We start from the raw sequence: 13089 nt of genomic DNA, 5'->3' as shown, positions 1-13089 counted from the left end.
GCACCCCACCACCCCCCCCCTTGCACAACCTGATGCAGCATCCCCTGCAGCTGCCTGTGCACCCTCAAAATTCACAGCCCTCTCTGCACCCCTGGGCGCACCCTCCTGTTGCGCAGCCCCGTGCACCCCCCGCTGCACCTCCCTGCACCCCTCCGTCCCCCTGCACCCCCCATCTCACAGTCCCAGAGCAGCTCCCTGCACCCCACACTGCAGGTGCGTCACCCTGCACCCTGTTTGCAGCCCCCAGGGCGTTGCACCCCCAAAGCTGGCATGTCTGTGACCAGGGTGGCACATCCCTCTGTGCATCTGTGACCAAGCTGGCATGTCCCTTGGTCTGTGCCAGGGTGGTGTGTCTGTGACCGGGGTGGCACATCCCTCCATGTGTCCGTGACCCTGCTGGCACATCCGTGACCAGGGTGGCATGTCCCTCTATCTGTGACCAAGCTGGCATGTCCCTGTGTCTGTGACCTGGGTGGCATGTCCCTCTGTGAGTCTGTGACCAGCCTGGCACATCCCTCTGTGTGTCCCTGACGAGGCTGGCATGTCCATGCAGGACTGGCATCTCGTCCCTGCCCCGTGTCCCTTGCCCTGTCCACCCCAGTGTCTCTGCCTGTCCCCACACTGCCAGCCTGCCCTGGCACCCCTGGAGCCACCCGCTGCCACCCCAGGGATGGTGACACATGGATGCGGTGGCCCTGCAGCAGGGTAGGAAACAGGGGAAGCAGCTTGCCCAGAGAGCCGTGGGGTGGATGGGCACTGGCTGCCCCCCGGGGTGACAATGGGGACAGGGTGACAAGGGGGTCCTCATCCCCTGCGGCAGGTGCTGTGAGTGCGGGGCCTCCCTGTCCCACCAGTACTACGAGAAGGATGGGCGCCTGTACTGCAAGAAGGATTACTGGGCACGCTTTGGGGAGCTCTGCCACGGCTGCTCAGAGCAGATCACCAAGGGGCTGGTCATGGTGAGTGCCGGGGGGGCCCTGAGGGGGGACACAGAGCCCTGACCCATGGCTAAGCTCCCTGGAAAGAGGTTGAGGTGAGAAGGGGGTGCAGAACCCCAGCACAGGTTAGGCTCTGGGGGTGGCAGGGGTGTCCTCTGTGCTTTAAGGGGACCCTGGGGCACGGCATGCCCCCGTGTTGGCGTTGGAGCAGGGAAGCTCAGGGTGGCAGGGAGGTGTCCCTGCAGCCATCCCCAGCCCAGTGGCATGACCGCCACCCCCCACCACGCTGTGGCTCATCCTGCCCTTCCTTTGGCCTTGGTGCACCCATGGGTGCTCCCGGCACCATCCGAGCCCCAGCACCCGCACTTGGTGCCCCAGACACCTGGGTCACTGGGGCCGATGGCATCTGCCCACAGGTGGCCGGGGAGCAGAAGTACCACCCCGAGTGCTTCAGCTGCCTCAACTGCCGCACGTTCATTGGGGACGGGGACACCTACGCGCTGGTGGAGCGCTCCAAGCTCTACTGGTACGTCCCAGCCTGGGTGTGTGGGTGGGGAGGATACGTCCCCTGGCACCCCCCCACCCACCAGCCTCCTCTCGGCCCCACAGCGGGCACTGCTATTACCAGATGGTGGTGACGCCGGTCATTGAGCAGATCCTGCCGGATTCGCCAGCTTCCCGCATCCCGCACACCGTCACGCTCGTCTCCATCCCCGCCTGCTCCGACGGCAAACGCGGCTTCTCCGTCTCCATCGACCAGGGCTGTGGCACTGAGCACTCCCGCACCGTCCGCGTCCGAGAGTGCGTCTGTGTCCCCTCTGCCACTGTCCCCTCCCCGGGGCTGGGGGCATCCCGTGCCACTTCTGGTGGTGGGATCCACCCCACAGAGACTTTTTGGGATGGGAGCATGAGGGATGGGGCTGGTGTGTCCCCATCAGCCGGGGTTGGCCAGAGGGGACCATGGTGGCATGTCCCTAGCTGCTGGGGTGGCTTGTGGGAACCGTGCTGGCGTGTCTCCAGCCATCAGGGGGGTGACACGCTGGCATTGCCCCATCTACCAGGGTGGGCTGTGGGTATCAGGCTGGCATGTCCCCATATGGTTGGGATGGCTTGTGGGTACTGTGCCAGCATGTCCCCATCCAGGAGGAGTGACTCGTGGGCAACATGCCTGCATGTCCCCATCTGGTAGGGGTGACTTGTGGGCAGCATGCCCACATGTCCCCAACAAGCAGGGGTGACCTGTGGGTACCATGCCTGTGTGTCCCCATCCCAGAGGGGTGACTCGTGGGTACCGTGACAGTGTGTCCCCATCAAGCAAGGGTGGCTTGTGGGCAGCGTGCCTGTGTCCCCCCGTCTGGTAGGGGTGACCTGTGGGCAGCTTGCCTGTGTGTCCCTGTCTAGCAGGGGTGGCTCGTGGGCAGCTCGCCTGCACGTCCCCACCTCGCAGGGGTGACTCATGGGTACCGTGATGGCATGTCCCCATCTTGCAGAGGTGACTAGCAGGGGACGTGACAGCCTGTCCCCATTGGCTGGGGGTGGCTCGTGGGCAGTGTCCCAGCACGTCCCCACCCATGATGGTGTCGGGGCGGGGGGCTGACCTTTGCTGCCTGCCGGCCCCGCAGACTGGATCCAGACTGCATCAGCCCTGACATGAAGAACTCCATCCATGTGGGCGACCGCATCCTGGAGATCAACGGCACCCCCATCGGCCACGTTCCCCTGGATGAGGTATGCTCCCCCCGGGCGCCCCCCAAACCAGCACCACCTCCCCGCCCCCTGAAAACCATCTCTGCCATCCTTTTCTGCCCTCAGATCGACCTGCTGATCCAGGAGACCAGCCGCCTGCTCCAGCTCACCATCGAACACGACCCCCACGAGCCCCTTGCCCGCGAGTCGGGGCTTGCCTGCAGCCCCCTGCCCGCCCCGTGCAGCCCCCTGCGCTCCCCTGCCCTCCCGCCCTGTGGGGAGCCCAGTGCCATGCGCCAGCGGACTGTCACGTAAGGCCACCAGCTCGGCCACCAGCTCGCCCGCCTTTCCTGTTGAGGTCCCTGCTTAGGGTTGACCCTCTGTCCATCCATCTTGCAGGAGGAGCTGCAGCACGGACAAATCTCCGGGCTCCGGCTCGGTGGGCTCGCCCGCATCCCAGCGCAAGGACATCGGTCGCTCCGAGTCGTTGCGCGTCGTCTCCCGTGCCCATCGCATCTTCCGCCCCTCCGACCTGATCCATGGCGAAGTGCTGGGCAAGGGCTGCTTCGGCCAGGCCATCAAGGTGGGACTGGGCGGCCACAATTGTCTTGAGCGTGAGGGTCTCAGCTCCCCGGGATGGAGGGGGGGGTATCATTTCCCCCGGGCTGTCCCCAGAGGTGGGGGTGGTAGCGGGGAGCCGGTGGCTCAGCCCCTGCGCTCCCTGCCAGGTGACGCATCGGGAGACGGGCGAGGTGATGGTCATGAAGGAGCTGATCCGCTTCGACGAGGAGACACAGAGGACCTTCCTCAAAGAGGTGGGCATCCCCTTTCTTTAATCCCCCTGGTTTGGAGGGGACACACACACACACGAGGGATGGGGCTGCCCAGTCCTGTCCCCCACCCTGACATGGGATGTTGGGCGTGATACCTGGAGTGGGGGTGGCCAGGCACCATGGGGTGCAGGCAGCTCTGCCTGTTTAATGGAGAGCACGTGAGCAGCAGGTCTGTCCGGGTGGGTGCTGCGTGCCTTGGGGTGTCACAGGCATGGGGGGTCCTGCAGGTGAAGGTGATGCGCTGCCTGGAGCACCCCAATGTGCTGAAGTTCATCGGGGTGCTGTACAAGGAGAAGAGGCTCAACTTCATCACGGAGTACATCAAGGGGGGCACCTTGAGGGGCCTCATCAAGAGCATGGTGAGCACTGGGGCGGCAGGTCAGCCACCCACCATCCCACAGCCCTGGTGGGTCTGGGGGACCCCTCTCCTCTCTCCTCTTCTCTGGCAAATCCCCCCTCCTGTCCCCAGGACAGCCACTACCCCTGGAGCCAGCGGGTCAGCTTCGCCAAGGACATCGCCGCCGGCATGGTGGGTGCCACTGGGGGACAGGTGGGTGGGATGGGTGCTGGTGGGTGGGGGACTGCGGGGTGGGTGTGCCCCCCACTCTCAGCCCATCCTTCCCCCAGGCCTACCTCCACTCCATGAACATCATCCACCGTGACCTCAACTCTCACAACTGCCTCGTGCGGGAGGTAAGTCCCACCTTGGTGGTGTCCTTCCCTGGCCTGGGAGGGGGTCTCAGCCCCCTGCATGGCCCCCCCACCCCGTGCCTCACCCCTCTCCATCCACCCAGAACAAGAGCGTGGTGGTGGCTGATTTTGGGCTGGCGCGGCTGATGGTGGACGAGAAGAACCAGCCCGAACATCTCAAGAACCTGAAGAAACCGGACCGCAAGAAGCGGTACACGGTGGTGGGGAACCCATACTGGATGGCCCCTGAGATGATCAATGGTGAGCCTGGCTGTGGTGCTGGGAGGGGGAACGTGGCCAGCCAGGGCTCTGTCCCCAAGTAGGGGACACTTGGTAGGACAGGGACAGGATGTGTGGCATGGCCTGACCCATCTCTCCCCGCAGGGAGGAGCTATGATGAGAAGGTGGACATCTTCTCCTTTGGCATTGTCCTGTGCGAGGCAAGTACCATTGGGCTTGGGGTCTTCCCATTGGGGTTGAGGTCTATGGTTGGGGTCTCCCCTTGGAGTTGTGGTCCTCATTGGGTTTCAGTTCCCCTCTTGGGGCTGAGCCCGCTCCTCTCTCCCGCTCTCCCCCAGATCATCGGCCGGGTGAGTGCCGACCCTGACTACCTGCCCCGCACCACCGACTTCGGCCTCAACGTCAAGGGCTTCCTGGACCGCTACTACCCCCCCACGTGTCCCCCTAGCTTCTTCCCCATTGCCGTCTGCTGCTGTGACCTGGACCCCGAGAAGCGGTGAGTGGTTGGGGACCACCCCCACCCAGGGGACCATGGGGATTGGTGGTGGGGTGGAGGGACAGGGCCAGTGGAGCTGGCACATGTCCCCGTTTCTCGCTCAGGCCATCCTTCAGCAAGCTGGAGCAGTGGCTGGAAACCCTCCGCATGCACCTGGAGATCCACCTGCCGCTAAGCTCCCAGCTGGAGCAGCTGGACCGAGCCTTCGGGGAGACGCACCGATGGGGCGAAGGCGGGCTGCCCGCACCCCCCCGATAGAGCACCCCCACCTGCACCCCCTCTGAAGCCACGGGAGAAGGAGCTGCACCCGCCGCCAGCATCTCCTCCGGCTGCCACCGCCCCCGGGGCTGGATCCCTGGGGCTCCCCGGATGAGCCCCCCTACCCTGTCTCCTCTGCACGGGCTGCCCACACTGCTGCCCGCACTGCTGCCCACGCCATCCCTGGGAGCTGGCTCTTCCCGGGGCTGCACGGCCCCTTTGCATCCCCCCCCGACACCGTAGCTCTTACCCCCAGGACAAGCCCGGCCGGCCACACCGCGGGGACTGTCCCCATGTCCCCCCCCGCCCCGTCCCGGCTCGCTTCGCCTTTGCACGCCCGGGGGGCTGCGTGGCCGCCGCACCCGCACAAGCCCCGTGGGCTCCCCCGTACAGAGCCGCGGCCTCGCGGCGGTGCCTTGGCTTTCCGTGAACTTGCACTGCGACACAGGAGGGACCCCCTGGTTCCTTTGGGGGGCGGTGGTACGTGGCCCCCGGCCCCCCCAAGGGAGCACGGGTCTTGGGGCAGCCTTGTAGCAATGCCCTCGTCCTCGGCCGGACACTCTCACGCTGCTTCTACCGGCACCCCGGGCTCGGGGGGCTGCCGGCACCCCTGGCTGAGTGAGGGGTCCATGGGGGGGGGGGGCGACACTCCCATGGTATGGGGACAGGCACGTAGCAGTCCTCACCTCCTCCACATCCCTGCTGCCCGTGCTACTCTGTGACTGCGCATCCCTGGGGATGATGACGGGTGGTCCAGGGGGATGCGGCTTGTCTCCCTTGACCAGGGGTGGTTGGGGGGGGGGTTGCGCCACGCGGTGCTTTTCATGCTCTTTATTCAGGTTCATTTTTCTGTAAGATATTTAAAGAGAAGAGTTTGTATTATTTTTTCATACGACGTAGCGTTTGCCATTTGTCACTGCCTCGGTTCTGCTTTCCCGAAGGGATGAAACTGTGAAGCCTCTCCGCGCACTTTGCCCGGGAAGTCCAAGGCGACGTCCTCTCCGGAGGCGGGAAGGGAGCTCAAACTGTGATGTACCCCGAGCCGTGAGTCAATAAATCCTTCCCCGCTCACTGCCCGGCCTGCTTGGGAATCGCTCGCCTTCCCCCGGGAGGGCTGGGAGCTCTTGGGGAAACTGAGGCAGGAGGGGCTGGACTCTCCGCTTGGGATAGTGCGGTGGCACCAGACTCGGTGGCAGCCCCCACGCTCAGTCACCCCCATGGTGGCAGCACTGTTGTCCCCTTTTGTGCTGTTCCAACCCCATTATGGGTTCCCCCCCCAGCCCTGGGGCTGTTGCAATCCTGCCTGCAATGCCTGGCCAGGCCCCCAAGCCCCGTGTCCCCGGGGCCTGGCTGTGCCCACTGCCACCCCACGTGATGGCAGAGCTCACGGTGGTGGCAAGCAGGTGATGGGGCTGCATGACTATGGGCACCGCTGAGCAGCTTTGCCTGTGATGTAAAACAAGCCCCATGGGACAGCGAGGTGGCCCATGGCCATCCCATGCTGTCCCTTTGTCCTTGTCACCTTCCTAAACCAAATTAAGGTCCCCAAGGTGGGGGATCTCCATCCTTGGGGGAAGGGGGGTGAGCTTCAGCTAGAGAAAACCTGGACCCCAAGGACCTCATGGGGGGTGGCAAGGAAGGGACTGGGGGATGTCCCCAGGGATGCTGCAGCTGGGTGAGGAGGGGAGACAGCCCAAAGGGGTCCCAGCATCCAGGCTGGACCTCCCCATCAGGAAAACCTCATGGTTTATTGCTCCGGGGATGCTCAGCCTCAGCACAGGAGGGACTGGGGTGGCTCCTTCGTCTGACTGCCTGTCCCACATCACCCTGGTGAAGGGACAGGGGCAAACAGCCTGCCAGCGTCACAGTGTTGTCACAGCGCCCTTGGTGACATCGTGCTGCAGGGGTTCTTTGCTCCGGGAGCAGGACACCATCACTCCCCAGGAACATCGTGGCAGCGGGGGACCCGCTGCAGCCGTCACCCCTGGGAAACACCATGGTCCTCAATCCCCTGCTGCCACGGGAGAGCAGGACCCCGGGTGACCCCCAGCCCTGCAGTGGGAGTCCCCCATCCCTGCAGGACCCCCAGTCCCACCACAACCCCTCGCCCAGCTGGGTGGAGCTGCGGAGCGGGATGTGCCTGGTGCGGCCGGTGCCATCAGGCTACTTGCTGGTGACCCTGCAGAGGACCCTCAGCACCAGGCAGGGGGAGAACTGGGCGAGAGCTGACAGCCAGCCGCGGCAGGGCCAAAGCAGCGGCCACTTGGTCACCCCTGTGACCAGTGACTTGTCCCAGACCGAGCCACTGGCCAGGACCCCCCCCTCACCAGGCAGGGAGGTGACCCCTGCACAGTCCCAGGGGTCCCACACCACGGCTGTCACCCACCCAAGCCCCCCCCCCAGGGGTGTGCAGCACCCCATGCCCAAATCTGGCCACCGGCGTGTGCGTCACCCGGTCCCCCGCCGGCCCCCTGCCCAGCCGACGGCAGACTGGCAGGACTCCTCCCCCCCGCAGCCCCCCCCAACCCAGCCTGACACTGGCATGAGGGGCTTGGCACCCATCTGTCCCCCCAAGCCGTCACCTCCCAGGAGGAAGAAGGGCACCAAGACCAAGCCACAGGCCACCGAGAGCTGCCCCTGCACCCCCTGTCCCCCCCAGGGTCCTGCTCTGTCCCCAACCAAGGTGGTCCCCAGGGACATCCCTGGCAGGGCTCTGTCCAAGCTTGGCTCCGACTCAGCGTGGTGGCCCTTGCTGCAGGCAGGGAGCCAGGTGTCCCCGTGTCCCACAGCCCTGCTGGCGGGCCAGCAGCCAAGTGCCACCGAGGTGGTGGCCAAAGGCAGCGGTGGCTCCGGCAAGGACGTGGCCGAGCCGGTGCTCCCCAGCAGAGCCTCCCCCACCATCCTCCTGCATCAGGCCCAGATGGAGAGCTCCAGCTCTGGCCATGATGCTGGGGATGAGTCACTGGCCACCAGGTTTATCGCCTTCTTCACGGGTAAGTTTGGGGGACTGGGTGGGAGGGAGAGTACGGCTTCCCCCAGTGTCTCAGCAGGGTGGGCATCAGTGCTGCAGGGACCCTCCCTGGGGGACAGCGGCTGCCTGCAGGCAGGGGGGTGATGGGCAGCAGGGTCCTCGTGAGGCCTGAGATGTGCGAAGAGAGGAGGTGCTGGGGTCCAGTCGGGGCACCCAGCTCCATAAGGATGTGGGGACAGGTCCCCATCCTTACCTGCAGGAATGAGGCATGCTGGCATGGTGCCGGAGGATTTCCTGGCAGCGAGTGGGAAGTGGCGGTGGGGACCTCTGGATCCCTTTCCAACAGCGTTTCTGTGGCTCTGCCCATCCCTGCTTTAAGCTGGAGACTGGACTAGAGATGTCCCAAGGTCTCTCCTGTCCTACAACCCTCTGATCCACCCTCCAGGCATAGGTGCCTGGCTCTGCAGGGCCTCTGCCATGGTTGGCACTGTCCCCAGAGCCACCCTTTGTCCCCTGGGCACAGTGTCCATCTTTCCAGCTCAGGACCGGGGACTTTGCATGGTCCAGGAGCAGCTCGAGCCCTGCTTCTATGATTTGGGCAGAGAGGTGTCACTGTCACAGCCCATGTGCCTCCCGTAGCCTGGGCTGGGACAGGAGCCACAGCCTTGGGTCATGCATGTCACTGGATCACCAGGACCTTGTGGCTCCATGGGGCAAATCCAGACCCTAGAAACCCCCATGGGGTGCCGAGGCTGATGCTGGCAGGTCAGTACCCACCTGCGTTGGTTTCCCTTCATGCCAGGGTGTGGAGCCAGGGGGGTGCTGGATGTGAGGATGTGAAGAAGGGGCTGTTGCTCCAGCTCCCTGTCCCCCCACAGATGGGGCCAACACCAACATCCTTTGGTCCCTGAAAGCTGAGGCTCGCCCTGGGCAAAGCCAGGCAGGGAAAACCCGTGGTCCGTGCATTGGCCCCTCGCTTGCCAGTGGTTTTTGTAGGGTCTGCGTAAACGTGGCGTTTTTAAACAGCACTGGGGATACGGCTCTCCCGTGCTTCCCTGCAGCATTGCTGCCTTCCCCAACCATGCACCCATCCCTGCCCATCTCTGCCAACTGGGGACATCTGGGTCCCAGCCCTGACCTCACTAGTGGTGCTGGGGGGGATACAGGGACCAGGCGGGAGGACAACACAGGGACCTGGGAAGGGACAGCCGGGTTTTAATGGGGGTCCTGGGAAACCTCAGCTGCATCTGATGGGATAACTTGTTTCTCTCGGTCCCGCTGCCGTCCTCCACCGGCTCCGGTGCAAACCCCATCCTGGCCATGGCTTCAGACGAGGAGGTAAGTAAGTGATGGGCTGGGACTGCGGGGTGGGAGCTTGGGGTGACACTGGGAGGCTCCCAATTCCCTAGTGCAACCGGGTCCCCAGGTCTGGTACCGGAGATGTGCAGCACTGGCCAGTGAACCCTTTGCAAACGGTTTGTCAAGGCTGATGTCATGTGATGAGTTGTGGGAGGGCTCAGCCCAGGGGGGTGGGCAGGCAGGGGTTCTGTGTGTGATCTGGGGCTTGGGGTGTGATCCCGGCTGGGTGGGACCTCCTGTGCTTGCGGTTTTGGATGGCCATGACTGTCCCCACTGCCATACTGCCATCCCAAGGAGCTTGCCCCTTGCCCAAGGGGCTGGCACCTGCTGGACATGAGGGAGTGTGGCCCCCAACAGCCTCCAGTACCTGACTGGGGACCAGAGCTGCCTGCAGAGAGACAGCCTGTGGGGCTTGGAGCAAGGATGGGGAGACCCCAGCGCATGGGTTTGGGGGGCTAGTAGACTCTGATGTGTGGGTTTAGGGCTTGGGAGACACTGGTGCATGGGTTTGGGGGACTGGGCAAGCCTGGCATCATGTGGGTTTAGGATTTGGGGGACCCCAGCACATGGGTTTGGGGGCTATTTGCTGCCCTGCAGGGATCAAGCATCGGGAGTGACCCAGGCATGGGCAGATCAAGGGAAAGAAGGCAAAAGGCAGGAGTCAAATCCCAGGCCTTTGGGGTGCCCCCCTGAGCACAGACCCTCAGCCCACCTGGACCCTGTGCTCAGGGTGGCTGAAGCAGATCTTTGGGAGCACCGTGGAGTGTACGATGTGGCTCATCCTCTCTGTGCAAGGAAAAATGAGTTTATCTCCAGCTTGGAGGCTGTTTGGCTGCTGCAGAGAGTGGAAAGAGCAGCCTCCCTGCCTGGTTGCCGCCTCTGCCCATCCTTCGGGGTGGCTTTTGGGAAGGACCCTTCAGGGCTTTGTCTCCTGGGACATTTTATTTGGAGCAGCAGCGAGGTGCTCCGCTCCGGGCTGGCATTCCTCGGCCCAGCCTCCGCCCTGGGAAGGCCCCAAAACTGGACCCGTTGCAACAGAAAGAGCTAAAAATAGCGGTTCTCACGGCGGATGCAGAAAAGCATCTGAACATGCGGCCTCTGAACCTGCCAGCAGCCGAGGACAGGACCGAACCCCCAGCCCCGTCCCATGCCTGGCAGACACCCTGTGGCCTCTACGACCCCAAATCTTCCCCCAGTGACACCCCACCCCCCCTTTGAAGCTCCGCCGGTGCAACCAAACCCACCAGGACCCGCCTTGACCCTGGGGCAATACTGGGTGCAGGCAGCGAGGACGCAAGGGGTTAACCTCCCCACGCCCGCCGGATGCAGCATCCTGGGCTGGGCTCTTTCCATCTTGTTTTGGTTTGAAGGAATAAAAGCTTTGGCAGTGGCGTAGCCGCTTCCCAAAATAACTCGGCCTCCCATGGTAATTATAGAGCTCTGGTCCCCGGTAGCGGCTCGCAGTGGCTTCCCGGCCCTGCTGCGCCTTGCTGGGACCTGATAACGCTGCTGCCAGCTGGGGCGAGAGAGACCAGGGTGCCTCAGGGACCTTGGGGACCTCTCGAACAGCGCCAGCCTCCCTCAGCGTCACCGTTGCTCCCCTTGCGTCATCCCCCGGCCAAGAAAAATGCAGCCCCTTGCATCCCTCCTCCCGCTCCGCAGCTGATCCCTTCAGCTTTTAATGCTCTATTTAAAGCCCGGGCTGCAGCTCGCTGGCCTCGATGGGCACTGGGCTACTGGAGTGAGGCCATGGCAAGCCGGCAGCTGCTTCAGGCTGTGCCCGCCAGCATGGCTGAGAACGCCCAGCTCATCACAGCAGTGGTCAGCCTGCCTTCCTGCCCCCCACGGGGCTCAGCGCTGCTCCTTGAAGGGCAGGGAAAGACGGGGCTGAGCTCCTGGAGCACCCGAGCCTGTAATCCCCAGTAATCTCAGAGGAAAGCGCTCTCTGCGGGGATTAGAGATGCAAACAGCCACCCTTGGCTACCTGCCCCTGCCTGCCGTGCTGCCTGCAGGCCCCTGGCCGGCAGCGGGGGAGGACGGGCTGCTAGGCGAGCGGGCTTGCTGCCCGACTGCCCCAGATGGATGGGGTCCGGGTGGCTGCTGGGGCTCCCCCACACCATGCTGAGCCCGCGTCGGTTATTTATGGGAATAAAAGGAATGCGGAGCCATCTGGCTGCAGCCTGGCCCTGTAACATGGAGGGGGGAATGAGGTCCTGGGTGGGGACAAGGCTGAGGTGGTCCCTGCAGAGTCACGCAGCCTTGGTGGGAGGCTGGATGGGGCTGGATCCAGCTTTTCCTGCTGGGAAATTACCACTGGCTTTTGTCTTACGGGTGGGGAAACTGAGGCAGGGAGGAGCTGCCCACGACAGGGATACTCTGGGGATGAGTGTGGCCTTGCTGCTGCCCCAGAATGGGGTGCGTTTGGGGGGGACAAGGACAGCCTCAGTGGTCAGCTGGACCGGGAGCCTGAAATTTGGGGATGGCTGAGCCTCTGCCAGCTGCTCACTGCAGGGAATGGCCACCATCAGCCAAGACTCCACCGGCCCCTTTCATGGCCAGGAACACAAGCACCCCATGCTGCCCCGGCCGGCTGTGCCAGTGTCCTCCCCTGCCCTCAGTGGGGACAGGGGGGTTACAGCCACATGCCACATGCCACTGGCACTCGCTGCCTTTGAAAGTATGGGCCTGGGGGCATCCTGGGAAGGAGCTGCAGCCCCTGGCATAGGATGGGGACAGGGACACTGCCCGCGGGGTTGCTGGTTCCCCTGCCAGATTTCCAGCCCACCAGCCAGTCACAGCTGAGCCAAGGCAGGGCCGTGGGCAGGATTGCCTGGCATCACACCTGGGAAAGGCTTTGGGAGGGGGAAGCAGGCTGGGAATTTGCAGAGGGAACACTGGGAAAGACTGGGATCTGGTGCCCAGTGCGGTCCCCGGTACCCAGCATATTGTGCCTGATGTGTGGTGCCAGTGTGTTTGCCTGGTGCTCAGTACCTAGTGCATGGTTCCCAGTACCCAATACCCACTAACTGGTGCCCAGTGCTCCCACACAGTGACTGGTGTGCAGTGACTAGCACCCAGTGCCTCCTGCCTGGTCCCTGGTACCTGCCAAGCAATGCCCGGTACTGGTGCCTGCTGCCAGGACGACTCTTGCTGGTGCTGGAGCCATTCATTCCCTTTCACCTGTACCAGTATCTGGTGGTGGAGCCTTGTACCCACTACCCGCTGCCTGCTCTGAGACCCTGCAACTGGTGCACGGTGCACTGTGCTGGTGCCCTGTACCTGGTACCCAGTGCCAAAGCCCTGTACCCGGTGCAGGTGCCCTGTTCCCTGTACCAAGACCGCGGTACTGGTGCCCCATACCCCACGCCTGGTACAGGTGCCCCGGTGCCAATGCCGGAGCCCGGCGCCCAGTGCTGCTGCCTTGTACTGCTGCCCCGCGTCCAGCGTGCAGTGCCCGGTGCGTGATGCCAGTGCCGGTGCCCGGTGTACAGCGCCTGGTGCCGGGTGCTTATACCGGTGACGGGTGCCAGCGCTGGCTGCTGATGCCGGTGCCCCGGCGCCGTTTCCAGTGCCGGTGCCCGGGGGGAGTGTGCAGCTCCTGGTCCCGGCGGACGGTGC

At 64.1% G+C, this 13089-nt stretch overlaps 1 protein-coding gene across 2 annotated transcripts in view; it reads left to right on the top strand.

Moving 5' to 3' along the window:
• Positions 1-5579, top strand: part of LIMK1 (LIM domain kinase 1) — an 11955-nt gene extending 6376 nt beyond the window's left edge. Inside the window, exons 1-15 of one of the 2 annotated variants that reach the window (XM_010585921.1) lie at positions 574-705; positions 821-959; positions 1355-1464; positions 1548-1739; positions 2561-2666; positions 2751-2935; positions 3024-3207; positions 3353-3439; positions 3685-3816; positions 3927-3986; positions 4085-4150; positions 4252-4408; positions 4532-4587; positions 4726-4883; positions 4988-5579. In XM_010585921.1, coding sequence (XP_010584223.1) covers positions 671-705; positions 821-959; positions 1355-1464; positions 1548-1739; positions 2561-2666; positions 2751-2935; positions 3024-3207; positions 3353-3439; positions 3685-3816; positions 3927-3986; positions 4085-4150; positions 4252-4408; positions 4532-4587; positions 4726-4883; positions 4988-5141 — 1821 coding nt within the window. In that variant the 5' untranslated portion in view covers positions 574-670 and the 3' untranslated portion in view covers positions 5142-5579. Of the gene's footprint in view, positions 1-573; positions 706-820; positions 960-1354; positions 1465-1547; positions 1740-2560; positions 2667-2750; positions 2936-3023; positions 3208-3352; positions 3440-3684; positions 3817-3926; positions 3987-4084; positions 4151-4251; positions 4409-4531; positions 4588-4725; positions 4884-4987 lie in introns of those variants that run through there. The other variant, XM_010585920.1, reaches the window with a different exon arrangement.
• Positions 5580-13089: the final 7510 nt, after the last annotated feature.

The sequence above is a fragment of the Haliaeetus leucocephalus genome, unplaced genomic scaffold (genome assembly GCF_000737465.1).
Source record: "Haliaeetus leucocephalus isolate CR32 unplaced genomic scaffold, Haliaeetus_leucocephalus-4.0 Scaffold136, whole genome shotgun sequence".
Taxonomy (NCBI): Eukaryota; Metazoa; Chordata; class Aves; order Accipitriformes; family Accipitridae; genus Haliaeetus; species Haliaeetus leucocephalus.
The sequence above is the reverse complement of the archived record's forward strand: the minus strand, read 5'-3'. Positions and strand labels throughout refer to the sequence as shown.